This window comes from Xenopus laevis, chromosome 8S, assembly GCF_017654675.1.
Source record: "Xenopus laevis strain J_2021 chromosome 8S, Xenopus_laevis_v10.1, whole genome shotgun sequence".
In the NCBI taxonomy this organism is placed as follows: domain Eukaryota; kingdom Metazoa; phylum Chordata; class Amphibia; order Anura; family Pipidae; genus Xenopus; species Xenopus laevis.
This window is the reverse complement of record NC_054386.1, coordinates 69,681,993-69,709,380: the sequence shown is the minus strand read 5'-3', so window position 1 is coordinate 69,709,380 and position 27,388 is coordinate 69,681,993. Positions and strand designations below refer to the sequence as shown.

Sequence of the window (27,388 nt, the reverse complement as noted above, 5' to 3'; positions counted from 1 at the left end):
TTTTAATTTATTACTTTTTTTTTTCTGCCTCCTATAAAAATAGTTTTTCACATAATATAAACATTGCACAATGATTAGCTATCTACATGCTGTTCATCGTTTCTCATATGCTGGGCCTAATAATGAATTAAAATAGGTTTCTTAACTAGGAAAAAGCAATTACAATGTGTGACGATTATTACATGCAACACAACTCCAAAAAAAAAAAATGTATATCTGTGTGTCTTTCTTTCTGTTTGTGTGTCTCTTTTGCTCTGTTGTTAATCATGTATTCTGCATGGGGTACATAGTAGCATGTGTATTTAAATGCACTAAAATGCTGATTTTTAGGTGATGAACTCTACTAGTGCAATATTCTCTGTACCCATTCCTATTATTTCACTGACATTTATTGCATATTATTTTTTGTTTTACAGGGCCAAAATGTGTTTGGACTTGATGTCATTGAAACACCAGAAGGGGATAAATGGCCACAACTTATTGTGCAGCAGAGCTTGGATAGAGAACAGAAAGATACCTACGTCATGAAGATCAAAGTTGAGGATGGTGGAAATCCAGCAAGATCCAGTACAGCAATTTTGCAAGTAACTGTTACAGATGTCAATGACAACCGGCCTGTTTTCAAGGAGAAAGACATTGAGGTGAATATTCCAGAAGATGCAGCAGTGGGAACATCAGTAACACAACTCCATGCTACAGATTCTGATCTGGGCTCAAATGCAAAAATTCATTTTTACTTTGGGAATCAGGTTACCAACCTTGCCAAAAGGCACTTTGCTATAGATAATAACACAGGATTAATTACTGTCAAAGAACCTCTTGATAGGGAGGAGTCTCCCTACCATAAACTGACTGTGTTGGCAAGTGATGGCAGTTCAACTCCATCCAGAGCTACTGTAACCATAAATATTACTGACATCAATGATAACATTCCGTCAATCGATACAAGGTACATTATAAATCCCGTGAATGGCACAGTGCTAATCTCTGAAAAAGCTCCACTGAATACAAAAATAGCCCTAATAACTGTAACTGACAAGGATGCTGATCTGAATGGCAAAGTGACATGTTTTACGGATCACGATGTTCCGTTCAGGTTAAAGCCAGTATTTGACAATCAATTCTTGTTAGAGACAGCAGCACCACTAGATTATGAGAGTACTCGAGAATATGCAATCAAAATCATCGCTTCAGACTCTGGGAAACCTCCACTAAATCAGTCGTCAATGCTGCTGATTAAAATAAAGGATGAGAATGACAATGCTCCTGTTTTTACATTACCAAGGATTGGCTTGTCCTTTGTTGAAAACAATCCTCCAGGAACAGAACTGACCAAAATTAGTGCAACTGATGCAGACAGTGGGCGCAATGCAGAGCTAAGCTACATGTTGGGACCCAGTGCCCCCACAATTTTCAATTTGGATCGGAGGACAGGAATTCTCACAGCGGTTAGAAAACTGGACAGGGAAAAGCAAGACAGGTACACATTCACAGTAATTGCAAAGGATAATGGGAACCCTTCTTTACAGGCCAACACTACTGTCACCTTGTCTGTCCTTGACCAAAATGACAACAGCCCCTCATTCACTCATAATGAATATAACTTTTATGTCCCAGAAAACCTTCCTATGTATGGCACAGTGGGTCTAATCACAGTGACTGATGCTGACTCAGGGCAAAATGCAATTGTCACACTCTCTCTTGTCAATGCCAGAGATAATTTTATCATTGATCCTCTTACAGGTGTCATCAGACCAAATATTACATTTGATAGAGAGCAACAAGGTTCATACACTTTCCAGGTCAAAGCTTTAGATAAAGGCAGCCCGCAAAAGTCCTCGACCGTAAAGGTAACAATATTCGTTGAAGATGTCAATGATAACAAGCCGGTATTTGTCATCCCTTCCAATAACTATTCCTATGATTTAGTGCAAACGTCAACAAGCCCAGGATCTGTAGTGGCAAGGGTACGTGCAATTGACAATGACACAGGCATAAATGCTGACCTGCGTTACAGTATTGTTGGAGGAAACTCAAGAGGCTTGTTTGCAATCGGGGAAAAGAGTGGGAATATCACATTAAAAGAAAAGTTGCTTGCTGGGGACCATGGTGTATTGTACAAACTGGTTATAAAAGTAAACGATTCAGGAAAGCCAGAACCCTTTCATACCATTGCTTTTGTGCATTTATTTGTTAATGAAACCATTACCAATGGATCTTATGTACAAGAGCTCGTGAGAAAGAGTAAGGAAACATCAGTCGGAGAGGATTTTAGAGATGGTGAAATAACACCGCAGACCAATGACTACGTTAAGATAGTCATTGCTATTATTGCGGGCACGATGACAGTGATCCTTGTCATTTTTGTCACTGCTTTGGTACGCTGTCGCCAGACGCCAAGGCACAAAGTTGTCCAGAAAAGTAAGCAGAGTGGAGAATGGGTTTCCCCTAACCAAGAAAACAGACAGATCAAGAAAAAGAAGAAGAAGAAGAAGCGTTCCCCCAAAAATCTGCTCCTCAATTTTGTCACAATTGAAGAATCCAAGTCAGAGGACCCTGCTCATGAGCACATTAATGGCACTTTGGACATTCCTGTGGAGTTAGAAGAACAGACTATGGGAAAGTATAATTGGGCCACCACACCAACCACTTTCAAGCCAGATAGCCCAGATTTAGCCAAGCACTACAAGTCTGCTTCACCGCAACCTACATTCCAGATTAAGCCTGAGACACCAGTTGCTCCTAAGAAGCATCATGTCATTCAAGAGCTGCCTCTTGATAATACATTTGTAGTTGGCTGTGACTCATTGTCTAAGTGTTCCTCCAGTAGCTCGGACCCTTATAGTGTCTCGGAATGCAGCTGTCAAGGAGGCTTCAAGGCACCTGGTCCTATTCACACAAGACAGGTAATTTAAAGATTGCTATTTATCCATTTTGCTTATATGGTTATACTGCTCCCAATTTCTGTTTCATTCTATTTTCTTTGTAGCTGGAAAATATGCACACTAGCTTGTCTGAGTAGATTAAAAGCCAAAAATGTGATGCTTGGCTGAAGCAGTGAAATCTAAACAGTTTGTGATTTATCAGTGCTAGAGAAAGAGAAAATTAGAACAAAGTGTATCTGGGCTGTAGGGAAATGAAATGCTGGATGTGTTTGGAAGGGATATTCCTGTCTGTAGATGGCAGTGCAACACTTTCTGCTTTGGTGCATACACCCTTGCTAAGGAGAGGGGAGAAACAATGAAACTGAATTGCTCCTCAACACAATTGTATGCATAGGACTCTGAGTGATCTAGGCCAGGTGCACAGCAATAAAGTTTTCCAGAATCAGATCAGTGCTTCTTAATAGTAATGGAAGACTGCCTTTCACTGGACTGAACTGTATTCAAGGTCTTTCGCAAACAAGTAAGGCAGTTTGAAAAAAAGGAAATCGGTGCAAGGTAGAGATTTAAGCAACACAGCTTTGATTTTCCTTTTGTGATACCTGCCAAACTTAATCGGACACAGTGCACAGTCATTCAAAATAAAACATACAGTAGGAGTTTTTTTGCAGTTACTTTGTATGTGTACAATTATTAGGTCAGTAAATATATATGTATTGTTTTACAATAAAGAAGAATTCTGTCCCCCCCCTCCTCCTTTCCATCCCTAGACTCAAAGGCTAATTTACAAAGCACAAAATACTACCATCGACACAAAATTGTGTGTGTGCTTGGACAGAGTTGTGTTTCACACACATTTTAAGGATACACTTTGTTAGCATGTTGCAACTACACACATGCCCCTAGTAATGTGCATGTTAACACTTTTGTTGATTCCATGCCCAGCAGTGATGCCACAATAATCTCAGTCATCTGATAAATTGATGCCACAATAATGCAGTAACAAAAACATGCACCGGATGCATTTTTGCAATTTAGTGGGTTCCTCCTATTATGCTGGAAAAATGAAAAATGTTGCCTTGTAGATATAAACATATGCTTCAAATATATAATTACAAAACACGTTAGTGAATGTTAAAAGGAACAATTGGTGTCTGAAGGAGAACTTTTAGTACAGTAAGTGATTCAGTGTAAATTGTAGCCGTTTGGGTAAGTACTGTAATTCCACAGCTTGCAGAAGGGGAGCAGAAAGCTTGTAGTGCAAAGAGTGATGCATGCCAATGTAAGCACAAAGCAATAGAACACTGATTAATCCAACAACTGCCACATGTCAGAACTGCACCCTTTGTACAAGGAAATTGTCTGACCACAGGGATCAGTGAGTCTGTTGTAAGGCTTAGTACCGTTTAATAACTTTGGCCAGGATTCATTAGGCGGCAAAAGCGATATTTTCCTTGGCACACATTGTGCGTTATCTGCCACCTGTGCTACTATGTGAGATGCCGAAAACTCTGCTCTGGAACAGAATTATAAACACTTTAGAACTAATTAATTTTTATCTACGTGTATCGTTCTGCCTCAATGTCTGGCTGCTGTTCTGTATAATGTAATGCAGTAAACATGAAGTAAATGCAATGGGCAAAAGCGAGAACTGATAATATATTGCATCTTTTTTTTCCTATTTTTACTGTCAATAAATACTGCATAGGTGCATGGTATCTTGATGCTGTATTGCATATTAGTAAATTGGTAACATAAGTGCATAGTAAGTGCATAGTAAGTGCAAAGTATTGCAAGTACAAAACACAGAACCCTGCCTTAGAACCCAGGAGTTTTCAATGACTGAGCCATGTACATTGTAACTCAGTGGGAGGGAGTTTCATTGGGCAGATTTACTTACCTTTGAAGTTGTGCCAGCGTTGGCTTCGCTGAAGTTTCGCTAAGGCACCGCTAATTCACTCCAAACTTGCGCTCAGGGAGGCGAAAGGTAGCAAATTTGCGCTAGCATTACTTCGTCAAGCAAAGCGAAGTTACGCTAGCGATGCCTAATTTGCATACGACGCCAAGTTAAAGTACAATGGACGTATATGTAGCAGCAAATACATTACACTACACAAGCCTGGGAAAGCTTCATAAAATAAAATAGAGTTGTTATTTTGCCCTATAGATGTGCCCACTGTATAGTTTAGGTGCCATATGTTAAGAAATGTAGGGGGGAAGGAGGGTACGCCCAAAAAAATTTACGATCTTTTTCAGCCTATCACCCTTAAAAAAGTAAAAGACACCAGTGTTTTTTGGGACTTAGAAAAAATTTTAACTTTTTTTGAAGCAAGCCCTAACTACTCTATTGTACTTCGCCTGATCTGAGGTGGCGAAGGCAAGTGTGGCGCAAGAGAAAACGTTCAGTAAAATGCGCAAGTTAGTGAATTAGCGTAGTTACGTCCCTTCGCCATAGCGCAACTTCGCCTGGCCAAAGGGTGCGAAGTAGCACTAGAGTAGGTCCATCCTTACTTTAATCAGAACAAGCCAATTGGGTTTATTTAATGTTTAAAAGATTTTGTAGTAGACCTAAGGTATGAACATTCAAGTTATGGAAAGATTTGTTATCAAAAAAGCCACAGGTCCCGAGCATTCTGGATTATAGGTCCCATACCTGTAGTTGCTAATGTATACTAGACTTGGTGCAAGCTTTCCAATATTTATTACAGTACATTTCTTCTCTACCATGGAGACATTGCTATGCTATGCTTGTGTGTGTGAACAGCTTAATGTGAATCACAATAATTCGTTTATTACAGAAGACATTTCCCTTCCACTTTTTTTTCTTTTTCATGTTAAACATATGGTGCAGATGTTTTATCCCTGAACCGTTTATTTTTTTTTAGTTTAAATAGATTGCCGCTAGGTCTCTTGCTTTATATATAGTACTGCCAGTGCACACAAGAAGGGAAACCATCGTATTCTGCAGCTGCTGTTTCCCTTAGGCGAGGACTTGATGTAGGACTATGGTATTAGTTAGAGCAGCCTCATATCTGCTAATCTGCAACATAGATTTACCACAGTAGGGAAATCTTTGACATACAGTAAAATGTTGTTTCAAGGAATTATTTCAAGAAATTTTAACCAATCCTTAACATTTGCTACAAGGCCTCCGAGTATGCAAACATTGTACAGGTATGGGACCTATAATCCAGAATGCTCGGGACCTGGGGTTTTCCGGTTAACGTGTCTTTCCGTAATTTGGAACGTCATACCTTAAGCCTACTAGAAAGTCATGTAAACATTAAATAAACCCAATAAAATGGTTTTGCTTCCAATAAGAATTAATTTTATCTTAGTTTGGATCAAGTACAAGCTACTGTTTTATTATTACAGAGAAAAAGGAAATCATTTTTAAAAATGTGGATTATTGGATTACAATGGAGTCTATGGGAGATGGCATTTCCGTAATTTGGAACTTTCTGGATAAAGGGTTTCCGGATAACGGATCCCATACCTGTATATGTTAACTCTTATTTGACCAATTAACCATAGAAATTAAACAAGATGTATCGCTCATAACAATAACGGTTCAGTCGCTCAGAAAAAGCACTTTCTGCAAAGAAAAACAATGAAATCTGGTACAGGTATGGGATCCGTTGTCCGGAAACCCTTTATCCAGAACGGTATGAATTACATTTATTTAATGTTTACATGACTTTCTAGTATACTTAAGGTATGAAGTTCCAAATTACGAGGATTCTGAATAATAGGTCCCATACCTGTATCTGTCTTCCAAAGAAATGGTTTTAATATGTGAGCTTAAGAGAATTATGTATTCAAATACATGTGATGAATAGGAATAGAATAAAAAAAACTTAGTGTTTACTGAACACTGCCTAAACGTAAGATATGATATTAGCAGTCTTACACTAATAATATCATAATTTTCAACAGTAGTGCCCCCTGCTGTTATGTCCAACTGGCCGACCAGTTTTCAAAAAGTTAAGTTACTGATGCATCTCCTTCTCTGTTTAGTTCTGTGGTGCATTAGATTCTTATATGTAGGGGTCCTGGAATAAATTCCTGGAATAAATTTCAGCATGTTATATAATAATATCTTACTGATTGTATGAGGTATATACAAGACATTTAAAATGACTCTTCTCTTTTTAAAGCCGACTTACACTTAATTGCCCTGTGATCTGTAGTGTCTTTCTTCTAAACAGTAGGGGGTAGGGATGTAGCGAACGTCGGAAAAAAAGTTCGCGAACATATTCGCGAACTTGCGCAAAAACGCGAGCGGTTCGCGAACGGTTCGCGAACCCCATAGACTTCAATGGGAAGGCGAACTTTAACATCTAGAAAAGACATTTCTGGCCAGAAAAATGATTTTCAAGTTGTTTAAAGGGTGCAACGACCTGGACAGTGGCATGCCAGAGGGGGATCAAGGGCAAAAATGTATCTGAAAAATCTGCCTGTGTGTGCTTGGAAGAGATAGTGTAGGGGGAGAGCTGTTAGTGATTTCAGGGACAGATGATAGTAAGTTTGCTGGCTAGTAATCTGCTTGATACTGCTCTGTATTGGAGGGACAGAAGTCTGCAGGGATTTGAGGGACATTTTAGCTTAGGTAGCTTTGCTGGCTAGTAATCTACTGTTCTCTTTAAACAACTGCCATACGTTGACCTTGTAGGCATTGTTTGCCCAGTTTTTTTGGACGCAGCCACTGAAGCACAGTTGCCAGAAAAAATATGCCATATAAATGCTGAAAATAGTCATTTTTCGCCATTACGTAAAATATATTATGGCTGCTTGAAAAAAGTGACTCCGGTGTTTTTTCTGGAGACGGTAATATTATGGATATTTAGACAGAATGGGAACAAGGTCACACAGCTCGATGGCGGGTTGAAGAAAACAGTGTGCAAATAATGCCTACAAGGCCAACGTATACACTACTACAGCGGTGGATACGGATTACGTAAAATATATGAATGCTGCTTGAAAAAAGTGACTCCGGTGTTTTTTCTGGAGACGGTAATATTATGGATATTTAGACAGAATGGGAACAAGGTCACACAGCTCGATGGCGGGTTGAAGAAAACAGTGTGCAAATAATGCCTACAAGGCCAACGTATACACTACTACAGCGGTGGATACGGATTACGTAAAATATATTATGGCTGCTTGAAAAAAGTGACTCCGGTGTTTTTTCTGGAGACGGTAATATTATGGATATTTAGACAGAATGTGAACAAGGTCACACAGCTCGATGGCGGGTTGAAGAAAACAGTGTGCAAATAATGCCTACAGGGCAAATAATGCCTAAAAGGTCAACTTATACACTACTACAGCGGTAGTAAAATAAAAAAAGTAAAATAAAAAAAAAATGAATATTAAAAAAAAAAAAATTAAAGTTGGTGCTGCTGAACTACTAGGAGCAGCAGATTAGCACACCAGTCCCACTCCCCAACACTGCTAGACTAATAGCACTGGGCTCTTATAGTAGTAGTAGTAGTAGTAGTAGTAGTAAAACAACAAAAAATAAATAAAAGCAGTCCTTACAAGGACTACTGTTATTGCAGCAGTCAGCAGATGAGATCAGAAGCAGGACAGCTGCCCACTGCAGCTACATACAGAGCACTGCAGTAGAAGGTAGATTACTAGCCAGCAAAGCTACCTAAGCTTAAATGTCCCTCAAACCCCTGCAGACTTCTGTCCCTCCAATAACAGAGCAGTATCAAAACGATTACTAGCCAGCAAACTTTCAACTGTCCCTGAAATCACTAACAGGCAGCAGCTCTCTCCCTACACTATCTCTTCAGCACACACAGGCAGAGTGAAAAAACGCTGCAGGGCTTCGGTTTTTATAGGGAAGGGGAGTGGTCCAGGGGAGAGCTTCCTGATTGGCTGCCATGTACCTGCTGGTCTGGGGTGAGAGGGCAAAAAAAAGCGCCAACAATGGCGAACCCAAAATGGCGAACGTCGCGCGACGTTCGCGAACTTCCGGCGAGCGCGAACACCCGATGTTCGCGCGAACAAGTTCGCCGGCGAACAGTTCGCGACATCTCTAGTAGGGGGTATATCCCACATACAATTATCACTATCACTACCATTTATTTTTAACATGCAAAGATATCAGAGTATCTTAGAATAGATAACAAAAAATTCACTGACAATGAAATTGAATCACTCCAACAGAAGTAAATGCCATTGCTAGCAAGATCTCATGGTCTGCATATCGCCAATATTATATGTAACTACTGCACATACATGTGTGTAAGGATACAGATTTACATATTTTATTTAAAAAGCATTTTTTAGATAAGAATTTTGCTCTTTTCTCTTATTTATATATGAGATCTTCTAAAATATTTTTAACACATACTTGCCTTATTTCCTTTTTTAATAATTTCCCCATATTTGTTTATATAAAAGCAAATAATTTTGGGGAGGTGACACCCATTTTTCAGTTTAATCAGTGCTTTAGGCATGACAAGTAGTGATGGGTGAAATTATTAGTCAGGCGCGAATTCACGGCAAAACTGCCTGTTTCGCCACCCGCGAATAAATTTGTGAATTTTTTGCGAAATTCATGGTGAAACGGGACTCGCCCATCACCAATGACAAGAGGTTGAGTAAAAAAAACTTTGGACAAAGCAGACAAAACTTGTGTGACTTTGTCCGTGAATGTTAGCTTATTTAAGAAAAAATAAAACAAAATATTCATGCGTGCATTTTTTCATTGCATTTGTTAGCAAATGTCTTAATAAACTAGGAAAATAAATTAAAAAACAAAATTGTTAGAGGATATTCCCATTGACTTCCATAACTTGCTGAGTTTTTTTAGAGGTTTCAAGAAAAATTTGCACTTACATATTTTTTCTCCATGTATCAAGCATGTATAGCAGAATAGTAAAAGCTTTTACAGATATGTTACAGTCAGTAATATTCAGCCAAAGTGCAGAGATCTAAAGCAAAATAAGTGCTGGAAAAATTCAATCTCTCAAAGTATAGTACTTAATTTCATTCTTTAAAATTAGCCTTTTTTTAAGAATATGATTGAAGTAAAATTGAAGAAAATAGAAGAATCAATTCAACGGTGAAAGCAGTATCAAAGGCAAATACACTATGAGATTACAGTGACATCCATTAGAACAAAATGGTCCTTTTTCCAGCCAGCAACCTTTCTAGCATCAAATTATGTATCCTGTGTATGTTGTTTTTGTGACCAAATGTATTGTGATTAATTGGCCTAAACACATCCAGTCAAGATTTAAAACAAATAAGCATGTGCAATTCCAGTACATTTAGGGGCAGATTTATCAAGGGTCAAATTTTGAGGGGTTAAAACCCTCGAAATTCGACCATCGAATTGAAATCCTTCGAATTCGAATATCGAATTCGAAGGATTTAGTGCTAAAATAACATTTGATCGATCGAACGATTAAATCCTTCGAATCGAACGATTCGAACGATTTTTAGCGATTGATCGAAGGATTTTTATTCGATGCCAAACACTTTAAAAAATGCACTGGAAGGTCCCCATAGGCTAATATAGCAATTTGGTAGCTTTAATTTGGCGAAGTATTGAAATCGAAGGATTTTTAACGACAGTACAGACAGTACTTCGACTATCGAATGGTCGAATATTCAAACGATTTTTACTTTGAATCGAAGTTGAAGTAAATTCGAAGTCGTAGTATCCTATTCAATGGTCGAAGTATCCAAAAAATTACTTTGAAATTCGCACATTTTAGACTTCGAAAATTCACTCAAGCTTAGTAAATCTGCCCCTTAGACAATACATATTGTCACTCAAAGGGGAACTAGCACGAAAATGTCATTTAAGCTTCAGCATACGAAATAATAAACTTTCTAAATACAAACAATTAAGTATTCTGCATCGTTTCTGAAATAATCACGTTATCTGCACTATCCCTCACTCAGTTTCTCTTCATTTTTCTGCAGCAGTTGGGTGTCATATATTCATTGGCAAATAGATTTAATATATCTTATAGGGGGCTCCTTTTGCCTAGAAGATGTATTAGAGCTCACTATTAAAATAATCAGAGATCGTGTCTATCTACATGCAGGATCTGTGCCAAAGGCAGTTATTTTGTTAGATTTGGTTTGTACTAGAATCAGTTATTTGAGTGAGCTCGAATACATACAAGCCCCCCTATAAGATATATTGGCTCTAACTGGCAATGACTATCTGACACCCAACTCCTTCATGAAGACAGAAGACAGAATGAAGAGAAACAGATGCTGAGAGAGGGATAGTGGAGATAAAATTGATTATATCAGAAACCATGCAGACTTTGGCCACATAAATATACACACTTTGCATCTTTATTGGTGTATTGTGCACAAATTGTGCAGGCACCCATAATGACACTTCTGAGGAACAATGCTTCAATGATAATTTTTAAATATTGCACAGTACCCTATTATTGTAAAACAAAAACAAAATAAAACAGAAATTAAGCAATTGTTGGCAGCTATTGCCTGTTTTACATTTATTTCAGTCTGCCTTGACTTATCATGTAACCCATGTGCAATATATCAATTTGGAGAAAACATAGCTTATTATAAGCAGTTACTGTAGTTAGTTGCAGTTTTGCATCTTGTAATGCAGCTGCCATTCAATTATTTTGAAATATTGAAATGATTTCTACTTCCTAGTTGAACTTAATATATTTCAAATCATCTACACAATAAGATAAATGCATGCAGGCATTTGAGGTAGAAAAGGGAGACACAGTAGGGGGAACCTAAGAATTAAACAATGTTAATATGTCACACCTACAATAACATCCAAAATGTATCTCAATATTTTCTGCTACAAACTCCAATCAAATCCACTTGGTTTTTTACGCTTATTTATTATTACATTTTCCTGAAAATTTGCTTTGCAGGAAAAAAAACATTTTCAACCGATTTTCACAAATTTCACCCGAAAACTCCAAACATTTCAGGGTATTGCACGAAACCCAGTGCACATTAAAAAATCATTGAGACTTCTCCCATTGACTTATATAACCTCGACAGGTCTGAGATGCCGGATTTTCAGATTCTGTTTTTCCCATCTTCAGGGTTTAATAAATTCAGATTTTTTTTAAAAGTCTGATTTTATAAAAAAAAAATCACAAATTTTTCATGATTTTTACATTCGGAGTTTAATAAATAACCCCCCCAGTATATGTCTACAGTTGAATGGCTGTGGCTGTGGGCAGTAAAGCAAAAACAGGAACACTGAAACAAAAGGAGAAAGTTTATTAATAACACAAAATTGATTGAACATTGTTAGTGATGGGCGAATTTGCCAAATTTCGTGCGAAATTTGCGAAACGGCGAAAAAGTCTAGAAATGGTGCGTTTTTTTGTCGAAAATGCATCTGCGTCCAAAAAACGGATGGCAGCGTCCATTTTTTTTGACGCCGTGAATTTTCGCGCCCGTTTCGTGAATTTATTCGCTGGCGGCAAATTTGCCACGAATTCGTGCCTGGCGAATAAATTCGCCCATCACTAAACATTGTGACAGACTCTTAAAAATAGGGGCGACTTGAGAGTTCTACCTACAGTCCATTAGGAAACAGCATTGATTTGAAGTGTCTGGTTTGAAGAAAAAGTAAACCTTTTTTCTCTCTTAAATTACTCTAAACAGCCCCCAGAATACAATACCTGTCTCCCTCTATTTAGTCTTATTTCATATCACAGGCAGCTGAACTGCAGCCCAAAGCTACTTTCTTTTCTAACCTGCAGTTTGGACCCCCGAGCTCTCCTTCTCTCTCTGACTATAAAGACCTCAAAGAGGTTCCTACTGGACATGCTCATGCTCATGCTCCAATGGAAATCACTCAGGCACTTGCAATAGGCACCTCTTTGAGATCTTTATAGCCAGAGAGAGAGAGAGAGAGAGAGAGAGAGAGAGAGAGAGAGAGAGAGAGAGAGAGAGAGAGCGCTCAGGGGGCTAATCTTCATGCTAGACAAGGAAGTAGCTAAATGGGCTGCAGTTCAGCTGCTTGTGATAGAGAAATAAAATATGACTAAATGGAGGGAGAAAGGTTTGTTATTCTGGAGGCTCTTTACAGTTTACGTGAAAAACATGTAATCCATTTGAAGCTGTGGAGGCCCTTTACATTAAACTAGCAGTCGTGGTTAGTGTTGTTTTAGTGTTCGGACAAATGAATGCATGAATATTAATGAATTCTGAACTATAGATTTTACTAATTCCAGTACCTAATGGAGTCATTTTAGGATGTTTTTAGCCTCTGTGTGAATTTCATTTGTAGAAAAAGCCTCTGATTACTTAGACGTATTCCATGTTTGACACTGGCATTAAGCTTGTTTTATTACAACAGATTCTTTACTTGTTCTTGTTAAAGAACACTTAAAAGGGCCAGTAGCTCTTAACTTTGTGTTGATGCAACTCTACAAGTATGACAAGTGTCTGAAAATATCCATCTCTGTATAAACGGTGCATTAGAGCAGCCATTAAAATTAGTTGCTACATTGTTGTGCTCTTGCTTTCCTTAATATAGTCTTGTCCTGGACAATGCCTCCAATCTTACCCCTTCTGATTTGTAACAGCCATGCACCATGTAACAGGAACTTGTTTGAAAAATAAATAAATAAAAATCAACAAATTTCACTTACGGTAAGAGGTGGGTTAATTCATTTAGTAGGGGATTTAATACAAAATAAGTAGATTTAAGGGCATTGTATGCGGCTTTGGGGAAATCTATAAGATGTTTCAGATGGAAATCTTCATAAGGAAACCTGGATGGCATTCTGGAATAGGAATGGACCCTATGGGTAACTGAAGTTTTTAGCAGATGATGTATGTAGCAGTATGCAGAGACTGGTGTCCTAATCTGATGATGCCACTGAAAGGGATGGGAGGTATTGTGCTTTTACCTCTTTTCTAGGCTAAGTGAAGTGGCTGGTAATTGTCATCGACACCTGCACATTTACTGATAAATGTCACCTGCCACACACTGTCTGTAAATCCCATGGCATTCAGCATAAATGAGTTCACTTGAGATAAATCATCCCTGGAATAATGAGTTTTTATTATTGCTATGTTTTATTTTTTGCTTGAATCTGTGAATGGTTGAACTGTATAGATATTTCATTTTTAATCTTTACTAATGTGGTTTAATTGCAAAGCAAATCCTCCCATATAAACAACAGGGCTAATTTACAATGTACTGGGGTTTTTTTTTAGAAAGTGGTAACTATGCTTATTGCTTAGTAAAAAAAAAATCAGATTATGTCTAATTTAACATTTTTTCTGTGATGGAAAAGTTAGTAACTTTTTTTAAAAACTAAACTACCTGGCAATGCTTTACCCTTTTTTGGAAATCTGTGTGTTAGATAATAATAACATAATTCATGTATATTTGTTATGAGTCTGTTTCTTGCCAAAACACAGTTTAATGGGTAGTTAACCTTAAAATTAACTTTTGGTATGCTGTAGACTTAATTATTCTAAAGCTATTATCAATCAGTTGGTATGTTGTGGTTTTTGAATTATTTAACTTCATTTGGCAGCTCTCCAGGTTTGAGTTTTTTCAGCTATCCTAGCAACTAATCAGTGGGTTGAATGACAGATTGTCAGATTAATACAACAAGGTCTGAATTAACAGATAAGTAATAAAACAGTAAAACTGTAGCCTCACCGAGCAACAGTATTTTGGTTGCTAGGATGAATGACCTGATTTTACATTGTGAGCTGGAGAAAGGTAAAAGAGGACAAAATTTGCAAAAACAAGAAAAACAATGCTAAAAATGGGTCCTTCTATAACTAAAGGTTAATATAAAGGTGATCTACCCCTTATATTTTTACAGTATGAAAATGCATGTGTTGATTAATTTGTTTTTTTCTTTTGCGCGTCAGCTTGGGATATAATTGGACAACGCCATTGTCGATATTGTTTACATGTGTGACTTTGATCATCTGAGGTGCACTTCACTTTGATCTCTCCCCTTTATTCCAGCCCCTACGCATTCACTGGATTCTTGATAATGCAGCGTCAGTAAATGTTGGGCAGCCTACAGCAGTGTCCTGATCACTGTTTGCTGTCTTGGTGAGTTTTTCTCCAGATCCTCTCAAAGTAGAGGCCCTTACATGTATTATTTATCCTTGCATCAAAACAATTCCATGCAAAATCAAAGCGTTCTCTGAAAGAACATTTTGTGACCTCAAAAATGCAGAATCTGGGAAATAGTTTTCAGCCAGTAGAGGACATAAACTGGAATGATTGTATTAAAATGGTATAGCAGGCAAAATATGCATTCTCTGCTTTTTAAATATAAACTAGAATAAGCCTTCATGGGAACTGTAATTACAGATTTCTTCCTGCAGTGATGGTTAAACAGATAGATACATGATTATGTCCCTTGTTAATATGATAAATAATAAATCAGTCTTTATTGATCTTTGAACAGTAGAATAGTTACATAGGTCAATCTTTATGTTATCTCAAGAGAATAAAGCCTATTGTTCACAAGGTATTTTGACTACCACAGTGCTCTCAGAGGGCCAATCAAAACTCCCTCCCTGGAATATCATAGCGAGAGACGCACATTTAACAAACAGTGAGAATAAATTCACCAATTGCCATGTTGAGCTGTCCCATTCAATTAAAGAAAGCTGTTTGATGCATTTGGTATCTCAGATTGAGATTTATGACATATTATCCTGACTGACTGGCTGACTACCTCGATTGTTTTTTATTCATTAAAGGGATACTGTCATGGGAAAAACATTTTTTTTTTCAAAATGAATCAGTTAATAGTGTTGCTCCAGCAGAATTCTGCACTGAAATCCATTTCTCAAAAGAGCAAACAGATTTTTTTATATTCAATTTTGAAATCTGACATGGGGCTAGACATATTGTCAATTTCCCAGCTGCCCCAAGTCATGTGACTTGTGCTCTGATAAACTTCAATCACTCTTTACTGCTGTACTGCAAGTTGGAGTGATATCACCCCCCTCCCTATTCCCCCCAGCAGCCAAACAAAAGAACAATGGGAAGGTAACCAGATAACAGCTTCCCTAACACAAGATAACAGCTGCCTGGTAGATCTTAGAACAACACTCAATAATAAAAACCCATGTCCCACTGAGACACATTCAGTTACATTGAGAAGGAAAAACAGCAGCCTGCCAGAAAGCATTTCTCTCCTGAAGTGCAGGCACAAGTCACATGACCAGGGGCAGCTGGGAAATTGACAAAATGTCTAGCTCCATGTCAGATTTCAAAATTGAATATAAAAAAATCTGTTTGCTCTTTTGAGAACAGCTACATAGCAGAATACTTCTAAAAAAATTCAGTTACTAGTCAGCAGAGAAGCAGAAACATGTCCCTCAGCTGTTAAAATAAATCAGATGCAATTTTAAATATCTTTGGTTTAATTAAAGTATAGTATTGTTTACATATTTTTGAGTGTTACAAAATGTTCTTTTATTATAGAGCAATCTCATTCATTTTTCTTTAATTATAAATACCATTTTTCTATAATTGTAAAATTCTTCCTCCCTGACTTTCAAATGTGTTCTTCCAGAATGTGAAAGCATATATTAATTAAAGAAGGATACACTGAGAATCATTTACAAATCAGCAAAAGTCTGGGTTTGTACACAGTAACTTGTCATTGGGGGAGGCCTCATGGATTAGTATCAGGTTATTTAACATGATAAGCAGCACAAGTAGGTGATACACTGCCACTTTAAGCTGCAGTAAGAAAGACTAATGCTTAATACAATGGGAGGTGTCCTTCCATTGACTGTAACAGTAATCACCAGACCTTGCCATTGCACTCGCAGGTCAGATGATTATTGCTCGAAAATGCTCACATCTGTGAGTGATAATCACCTTTCTCTCAATTGCTTCAGCAAGGTCTAAAAAATTAACACAAAAGTCCATGGAGATAAGCCGACTTCCCACAGAGTTATAAATTACATAGGTGGACGAATGACAAGAATCTCCTGGTAGCTCATTGCCCTTAATGGCCAGTAATAATGCTGTGCACAAATCCAGTCTTTATAGATAGTTTGTAAATTGAGGCCGATATAATTGCAATCGTTTCTAATTTTAGCTACATTTTAGCAAGGATTATCTTCAATTTATTTTATTTACACTAAAAATTTGAGTTTTTTCTTGTACTTATTATTGTGTGCACAAAATGTAATCTGCTTTTGAATAGGAGCTGCCATATTTTTAACTATTATATGAGTAGTCCTCACTTGAAAAGTACTCCTATGAGTTATATTTTGAAAGATGGGCTGTGAAAACTGCTAAATGAAGACTGCCCATTTAAATGAAAGTAAGTGGCAGGTAAAATATGTTTAAAACACTAACTCATTTTCAATACGGAGTCCTTCCAGAACACTGACTCTCTGAATCATAAGTTACAATATAATTAGAGTTATTTATCATCTGTGGGCAGTGGCCTGACCTCTCTGAATTGCATTATTTGGAAAACAAAGATGGAGTAACATCACACAGCATACTGGAGAGAAGGTGCCATCAAGCCTGTCTTCTGACACCCCTCTGACACCCCTCTCAGTCCTGTGTGATGATGGTTTTATTTAGCACCTAAGGGTTCAATTTGTAGGGTGGTCAGCCATTGCAGCCAAATGACAAATAAGCTTTTCATGCTGAGCTGACTTAACAGCTGTTAATTCTTATGGGTCCCCAAATGTTACTGTAAAATTATGTTTAGGATTTTTAAGCACCACCAAGATAAACAAAATTGGCAAAATCGTTAAATATAAATCAGAGGAAAGAAGATGCACACCAGGATTTGTATACAAAAAGTTAAAATTCCATATTTATTGGTTTACATTAAAAAATCGGCCAACGTTTCAGTTGTATACAAATCCTGGTGTGCATCTTCTTTCCTCTGCTATTTGGATAATTTTGCCAGTAACCCAGGTATTGACTGAGCTAGATATATATTACGGTGTGCATTAAGGACTTCTGGACTGTATATATATATATATATATATATATATATATATATATATATATATATATATATAAATAAATATATATATACATACATACAGTATATATACACTAAACAACAGTTTGTATATGTCTCCATACCCATAATGTACTGAATGACCTGGGATTTACAGTGTTGTGTTTGGTGGCATGGTTCAGGATGGGGTTTTCTCATGCTGTTTCTCTGTTTGCCAGCTCTGAGAACGTCACCGCATCTGAGGTCATGTACTGAGGTCGTTTGCGTAGACAATGATGTTAAACCAGCAAACATGGAAACAAGGAAACAGCACGAGAAAAAAAGCCCTTTCTCCTGTCTCTGATTGCCGAAGAATTTAATCATCTGACCTCCTGATGGGTGTGGAAGTAAAGATGAACCATTCCAGCATTCCTACTGAAAGGTATCCAGGGCAAGACTAATTTTTCCCATGGACAATAAACTTTGTGTTATAGTGTAGACATGGAAACCAAGAAATATGGCAACTGTTGCCCATTGCTCATCTTGAGGGATGGATATAAATCCAATGGTTAATTGTTTTCAGAGATCATCATATGCTTCATGAATATTTGCTTCTATTTATTTGTATTTATGTAATATCTGGTTATCAATATTGAATTAGGGAGCAATAAAATGTGCATAAATGTATAGAAAAGAATGTAATGTTCTTTATACGCTACATTTATAATGATGTTTAATATGATGTATATTTAGTATCAATATCAATGTGTATTACATAATAGATTGCTAATTTACTGGTGTTCCCTCAGAAATAATATTCAAAGAAACTTTCTTTATGTCAAAGAATGTACTGATTCTTTCATTGGTTTTCTAATTTTCTTTTCTATCATGTTCTGTTTTTTTCTATTTTTACTACCAAAATCTCCATTGATTTCATAGCAATTGGACACATCTCTTTGGTATGGTTGCACATTAAATACAAGAACTTTGGCATCCCCTAGAAATAATATTGCTAAATAATACAAAACAGATACGTTTTAATCTTTATGCCTTGGGAAGTTGAATATGAATTGGGTGATAAAATTCTGTAATCAGTTACATACAAACAAATAAGCTATTCATTAACAATTCTGCATTGACCTTAACACATTATACTTAAATCAACGTGTAAGAACAAATAGGGCTGTGTGGCCCTTACATTTTCAACAGTAAAATAATATTTTTTAATGTGTTATAATTTTTAATGGTTACAGTAAATCATTTTTGGGTATATGTCAAATTTAAGAACTGTGACTTCCATACCCATTAATAGGTTCTCTGGTAATAAGTATTCAAAAACATGACATGGTATTCTACAAACGATTTTAACAGTTCAAGTTTACTACATTGGGTTCTAGACCACCATTCTAGCCTCAGTTTTATAAGTGAACTTCAACAATTTTCCTTAGGGCAACGAAAAAAATGCAGTAAAGGAAAAGCCTGATTTTCCTTTGCCAGGAGGCCCTTTATTTTACCGCAGGTGTCTGCCATAGCCACAGCTTTTCCATTCTTTTTAATGGCAGACAATGAAAGGCTGTTTTTTACTGCAGCAGGTCTTCTTGAAAGAGCTGTGGTGGTCACTAAGCCAGGGTGCTATAGGCCATAGGGAATCCATTGAATCATGCATGTATCTATATTAAGCCTGTAAAGTTGCTCTTCCATTAATGCTCTGTGGTTTCATTTATGCATAGGTACAGTTTAAACATATAGAAAACAAGAAAAACAGCCACAACTGTCTAAAATGTAGTACACAATAAAATGTTAAATGTTGTATTTCTTTGACTCCTACAATGTCCTATATTTATTTATTTATTTATTTTTAATTTTTTTTAAGTAGGCTTTAAAAATACAAAAAAAGTAGCTCATTCGATTTGACCAGTCCCCAAATTTATAGAAAGCATTATATAATATCCCTTTTTTGTGCATTGTTATTCCTATATTAAATTGGTATTATATACCGTTTTTTTTTTGTTGTTGATGATTTCGTTGGAAGAAAATACAAAAAAAATTAGCATTGACCACAGTCACCATTTTTGTCTAGTTTATTGTAATTCCTTACTATATTTATCATTAAGTAAATACATTTAGTAGGCCTTAAAGGGGTTTTAGTGGACTGCAAATAAAAAAAGGTCTAATGGGTGTTTTTGGAATACACACGTAGCGTTCTGAAGAAGGAGCTTGCTAAAGTTTTCTACTCTTATACTTTTGACTACACGATTGATGCAAAATTTAGCACTGCCAAGCTCAAAAACAACTGTAGAATAGAAATCAAGATTTCCTTATAGAAATTAGAGTACTGCAAGCGAGCATGCAATTACCAATTACAATTTGTGGCAGACTCTTAATAGATACATTATTTATTGGATATATATTTAAGCTCCTAAACAAAACACGTATCACAGTTTTATATGTGAATCAAAATTTTACAGAGTGTTTTAATTTACACTATGTTTCACATTGAGTAGTAAGAAATACAGATCAGCAGTAATTGAGTAATATTGAAGAGATATAAGGAAACAGTGTTTAGCTAAAATAAAAAATTTGAAAATCAAATCAAAAGTGAAGTTCTATGATAAGTACTGATACATAATCAAAGTCCTCTATAGTTACCGACTATTTTTTGACATCTATGAAGAGAACATTCCAGTCAACATTTTTGTAAAATAAGCAAGCAAGAAGAAGAATTTAATATTCATCACTCTAAATTATTAATGAATGCCATAAGTGACCAGAAGTAGGTAATGAAACAGAAAAGGCTGTTACTAATTTATGTCAGCATGGCATATGCTGAAGAAACTAAAAGCACAATCCATTAGGAGAAGCTAAATACTAAAGTAGGTGTACTTCCTAATTCATTTTAGAACATATGCTAATTTGCTATTGTAGTCAATGACTGAATTCAGCTCTGAGATAAAAGCAGGATATAAATTATATGTGGCTGATACTTTTATAACCAAAGCATGGAATACAGCATTACCATAAGGTCATTTTGCTGTAACTGCTACAAACTGCTACAAAGAACCTAACTTTTGCTCTCTTAGTAAGTAGTTTCATTATGCAAATAAACCTAATTCTGTGGGTATGCTTGTTAGTAATTCCATAAGAAAAAAAGGATACCTTCAAAGTTGAAGTCTATATTACTGTACATTTATTTTTGTTCTGATGGTTAAACTACAGATGTGAAATTTCTACCCACCTGACATTTGATAACATCAGGACATTGGATCATTTTGAGTTTATGAGCAGCATAAGGGAAGACACAGCTTGAACTTCATAAGTCAATTTCATTGTTCAATAACAGACTGTAAAACTTGATTTTGGAGGTGGTGAATAAGGTACCTTTCCATAACACAAAAGAGTAGCAAATGTAACCCAGTAGTGCTATTTCGTACAAAATTACTTTTCTAAATGGAAAGATGCGACAAAATACACAAGATAGGAAAATCTCTATTTAACTAATGACTTGCATGTGTTAATTTTAATTCTGTGCGGCAATGAATAACAAAAGGCTCAGATTGCAAAATGCTCAAAGTGCATTAGGAATCTATTTAAAATAAACTTTGGTTCACTTATAGAGATCCCGTCTAAAGGGATATTCCTTTTATCATGTATATTCATTAGTAAGTAGGTCTAAGATGTGGCAATTAGGAATTCTGGTAAAATACATAGGGGCCCATTTACTTAGCTCGAGTGAAGGAATGAATAAAAAAAACTTCGACATTCTCACACATTTAAAAAGGTAACAAAAGTGTTTTAATTTAAACTCTTCTAGGGGGCCGATTCACTAACTTCGAGTGAAGGATGCGAAGTAAAAAAACGTTGAATTTCGAAGTGTTTTTTGGCTACTTTGACCATCGAATGGCTACTTCGACATTCGACTTCGAATCGAACGATTCGAACTAAAAATCATTCGACTATTCGACCATTCGATATTCGAAGTACTGTCTCTTTAAGAAAAACTTCGACCCCCTAGTTCGCCACCTAAAAGCTACCGAAGTCTATGTTAGCCTATGGGGAAAGTCCCCATAGGCTTAGGTAGCTTTTTTAGGTCGAAGAAAAATCGTTCGATCGATGGATTAAATCCTTTGAACGATTCAAAGGATTTAATTGTTCGATCGAACGAATCGCACTAAATCCTTCGACTTCGAAGTCGAAGGATTTAACTTTGACAGTCGAATACCGAGGGTTAATTAACCCTCGATATTTGACCTTATGTAAATTTGCCCCATAGTTCTTGCCAAATGCAATGTTTTCCAGCTAAACACAAAGAACATTAACATTTAATCCAGGATCAGAGCATGCAATGGCTCCATACTCACTAATGATTGACATAGGCTATAATCACCTTGGCCCCTTCACATGGTATGAGAGAATGAGTAGAAATCATGATCGGTGGATATTGGTAAGTACAGATTTACAGTGGTTGCATGCAGATATCTGACTGATCATGTCACAAGGTGATAAGTTATATGGCTGGAGACACAGATCTCATTCATGTGCATGTCAGATCTACTTTACACCTGTTGGAAACTACCCTTCTCTGTACTGACCAATGATAGCACAAATAAGCCAACTATAGTTATTTGTTCATGCATCTTTCCATTTCAAACATGCATTATTGGTAGGCTTTACACATGAAAGTACAGTTTTGTTGTAATTAAAATTACCAACATTCAGGTAGACAGGATATTTTCAATGATTTTTTTAGGCAATAATGTTATTAGAGTAGTCAAACCAACTCAATCTATGGTGGAAACAGAGACATTATTTCAATGGACCGTAATGGCTCTATAAATCTGTCCTACTGTGGCCACTAATTCTCCATAACAGTTGCTTAAATATGTACTGTATGTAAGATAATTTATTAAAGATAATCGTGTTGCCCAAAAAAAGTTACAACATAAGAAGCAATATTGTTTAAAGACTACAACCCTGATGTTATGGTGCTTTAGCTCCCAGCATTCTTTACCACTTCATAATAAAATATGCTAGGATTGGTAGTCTATCAACAAATGTGTAAAGTGTGGTTGAACAACAGTGTTTTGAAATGAATTTACCCTAGCAATGTATTGTTATTTCCTTGAAACACCCAAAGGGATTATAGAATTGAATATCAAATCAAAAAATAATTTTTTCAGTTAACATTCAAATGAAAATGTACTTTCCATAGTGTAGTCTTATGCCATCCAGCCATTGCTGTACTTAGATTCACAGCATTCATCAGCATACTATAAAGGTTAAAACTATGAAGTCAGATGCAGTCCAGCAAACATAGAGATGCTTAAATCTGCACTGAACATTACTAGTTTTTCCAAGTCCTCCAGGGCAAAAGGTCCAACTGGAGCAAATGGATCCTCCAATGAAATCTTTCCTCTCATCAATGAAGTCATTGAACTTATTTTTTTTGTTTAGCGCCAAACTTTTAAACAGTACCTAAGGGATCCTGTCATCGGATGTTTTTTTTCAAAACCCGTCAGTTAATAGTGATACTCCAGCAGAATTCTGCACTGAAATCCATTTCTCAAAAGAGCAAACAGATTTTTTTTATATTCAAATTTGAAATCTGACATGGGGCTAGACATTTTGTCAATTTCCCAGCTGCCCCTGGTCATGTGACTTGCGCCTGCACTTTAGGAGAGAAATGCTTTCTGGCAGGCTGCTGTTTTTCCTTCTCAATGTAACTGAATGTGTCTCAGTGAGACATGGGTTTTTACTATTGAGTGTTGTTCTTAGATCTACCAGGCAGCTGTTATCTTGTGTTAGGGAGCTGCTATCTGGTTACCTTCCCATTGTTCTTTTGTTTGGCTGTTGGGGGGGGAATAGGGAGGGGGATATCACTCCAACTTGCAGTACAGCAGTAAAGTGTGATTGAAGTTTATCGGAGTACAAGTCACATGACTTGGGACAATTGGGAAATTGACAATATGTCTAGCCCCATGTCAGATTTCAAAATTGAATATAAAAAAATTTGTTTGCTCTTTTGAGAAATGGATTTCAGTGCAGATTTCTGCTGGAGCAACACTATTAACTGATTCATTTTGGGAAAAAAAAATTTCTCCCATGACAGTATCCCTTTAAGTCTCTTCTGATCTTCGTTTACAATGTCATTTTGACAAGCAAATCATTTTAATATGTTAGATAACTGACATTGTGCTAGTAGGGATGATTCTCATAAAAAAATACATTTTATCTGTAACTAAAATCATCTTCAGATCATGATGATTAATGCTTAAATCATATATATATATAAAGATGATTACCAACTAAAACTTCTTCCAATGTATTTCTCAATGTATATAAACTAAAATACTGGATAAATGTGTAAGTATTAAATATAAGTCTTCTTTATTTGTTAATAATCAGAAGCACATTCAAATTATAACATGCTTGATCTTTTTTTGGCAAATCTTGTCCATGGAAAATGTTGCAAAGCATTTAAAAACTTTTTTCAGAATCAGAATTGTATAATTTGTAGCTTGCATTACAACTGCATCTCAAGCATGAAAGTGCACAAAAAATATTTTTGCTTGGTTAGAATTAGCATTTCATTATAAAGCAATTTGAAAATTCTCAACAACAGTTTAAGTTCTTCAGTAAGTGGAATTATAGTTTTCCGTTACAAAAAAACAATGATGTACCTATTCCTTTGGGTGGATCTTGTCAAGTTTAAGTTTCTAAAGTTTTTTGTTAAAACAACGCCATTGAGAAGGGCCAAATAATAAAATAAATAATTATAAAATAGGAAAGCATTTTTTTTTCTAAAGATATTATTTGCATCTTGAAATTTGATAAATCTGTCTGTACGTGTATGATTTCCTATTTGTGCATCAAAGCTTGTAAAGCTTGAAAATAATGGGAAACACTTTCCAATACTTATTTTAAGCAATTGGCAAAAATCTGCAATTACATTTATAACTTGATTGAATCAAATACAAATTTACAATTTGATGCAAATTATACAAAAAAAAATAATCAATCAGTGCTGGACTACTTGTTTACATAAACCCTCTTCCCCTTATTGTAAATGTTTAATCAATACTTCATTTCTAGGAGGAGGAAAATAGAAGTATGAGACATTGAGATGAAAGGAAAAAAAATTTGATGGGAGCCAGTGTATTTCTCCAGAATTAAAGTCATCTTGTAATACATTACACAATATCAATATCCAGTGACAGTTACTGGATCTACAGAAGAGCCTTCTTTATGACCTTTTTTATGTCAACTTTGGGAAACAGGCAAATTTTAGATCTTAGAAATCTGTTTTTATTATTAACCTTTTTTTTTTCTTAATTAGAGCTACTAATTACACACAGCAATGCAATAATATTTCAAGCACCATCAGTCCCTAGGGTTGTATAAGTCTTCGGCAGCACTCACTATACATACACATACAGTATACAGCATAATGAGGATATTGTTGAATGCATTTAACTAGGATAATTGTATAATTACTTCTGTAGCACAAGCTAATTATTTGCTTGCTTAGGAAATATTTCCTTTTATTGTGTCTTGAGCAATACCAATCGTCAGATGGATTAAACAGATCTTTCCTTTATTATTTCTGTAACTGACGAGAGGCCTGTAGTTGAGTTCTTATTTAAATGGCACAAGAGCTAAAGAAAACACAAATATCCTAATCATTGTAATTTGGTAATGCACATTAACTGTGTGTTAGTCATGTACTAACAATTACCGAGCAGTACGACACATGCTTTAGATAATTGTCCTGAGCCAGAAATTCTCAGGTTTTGATTATTTTTTTTTCTATTTTCCCTGCATCATCTTGATTCTGTAAGATTATATAAAGCATTTCATTCAGCAGCAGCTATCCACAGTGCTCTGAATGTTCAAGGTCGGAGCTACAGTTTTTATACCTATTCAAAGTAGTTTGCAGCAACTCACTCAGGTCCTAGAGATCATTTTACTCTGACACTAAAGAAGGCATTTAGCCCTGAAGAATTCAGCTTACAAACCTCATGTTACTGCAACTTTACTCCCTTAACCTTTCTCCCCTCTGATTTAAGATAAAAGACAAAAATTCCTACTGCTTAGGTGGAAGGCAGCTGAACCAAAGAAACATCTAAACAGATATAAAAGAGCAGATTAACAGTCAAACCCCCTCCTGTCAAGAAAAGTCTTTCCCATATGAAAGCAAAGAAATATATTGCATCCTGAAGCAAACCATTATTTTTTTCTTCATTTGCTGAAAATGGCATGCAGTTGACATGATAGAGGGTTCTTTTTATTTTTCTTTCATATACATGTATGGGACCTGTTATCCAGAATGCTCGGGATCTGGGGTATTCCAGATAACTGATCTTTCCATAATTTGGATCTTCATACCTTAAGTCTACTAGAAAATCATTTAAACATTAAATAAAGCCAATAGGCTGGTTTTGCCTCCAATAAGGATTAATTATATCTTAGTTTGGATCAAGTACACAGTACTGTTTTATTATTACAGAGAAAAAGGAAATTATTTTTAAAAATGTATTTGATTATAATGGATTCTATGGGAGACGGCCTTTCTGTAATTCGGAGATTTCTGGATAATGGGTTTCCGGATAACGGATCCCATACCTGTACTTAAATTTGAAACCCCTATATTATTTAATTGCCCCAGATGAGTATAGACGTCTTAATTCATCTTAATGAAAGAAGGTAGGTTTCAGATACAGCAGACAATGCAAATATCTACATATATATATATAATATATAATTATGAAATTTTATACACACACACACACACACACACACACACATATATATATATATATATATACCCAGCTTGGTGCATATACATGGGACCTCTGTTGGTCTGAACTTGACCAGACTCTGTTGGTCTTGACCAGACTCTGTTGGTAAACATGATTTTGAATATTCTTAGTCAAGGCTGGCCATGAATATTAGGCGTATTTATTAGCGGTGGGATTTTAGATTTTTCAGACATTTTTGAAACTACAACTGAACTCACAAACTCTAAAACCACAATTGTCATTGAATTTATAAAAAGATCTAAAGATAAAGGGTTATCAACGAAAATGCGCTGACCTAGCTAAAGAATCTGAAAACCTATAAAAATTTGACTTTTTCTTGACAATTCCTTGAGAAAAAAATCAAAAAAGCCTCTAAAAATCCAATAGGATCAGTGCAGCTCCCATTGACTTCTATAGCACCTCAGTAACTTTTACATGGCAAAGTTTTGCCTTAGAGGTTAAATTGTTAGTAATGTTTCATTAAAACAGAGGTTAATGTGTGAACCTTTTACTCGTGAGTAAATACGCCCCATAGCGTAGTGTTATGGAAAAGTTTATAATTACTTGTATTTAATATTTTTGGTATAGTAACCTGGATATAAAACATTCCACTAATATCTTCCATTGCAACCTTGTATCGAGCCAACACCATCTAGGGGTCCATTTACAAATTTAGATTTTTTTTTCCCACCAATCTCGAAACATTTGTGGTTTTCCTATCTTTTTTAAAAGTTTAAAAGATTTGAGATTAATGCAGTGT

The 27,388-nt window shown here is 36.0% G+C and overlaps 1 protein-coding gene across 5 annotated transcripts in view; it reads left to right on the top strand.

Moving 5' to 3' along the window:
- Window positions 1–27,388, top strand: part of LOC108700145 (protocadherin-11 X-linked) — a 901,035-nt gene that overhangs the window by 179,533 nt on the left and 694,114 nt on the right. For 3 of the 5 annotated variants that reach the window (XM_041574896.1, XM_041574894.1, XM_041574895.1), the window contains one exon: window positions 417–2,906. In XM_041574896.1, the coding sequence (XP_041430830.1) occupies window positions 417–2,906 (2,490 nt within the window). Of the gene's footprint in view, window positions 1–416; window positions 2,907–14,862; window positions 14,953–18,072; window positions 19,643–27,388 lie in introns of those variants that run through there. The other 2 variants (XM_018233056.2, XM_041574897.1) reach the window with 2 other exon arrangements.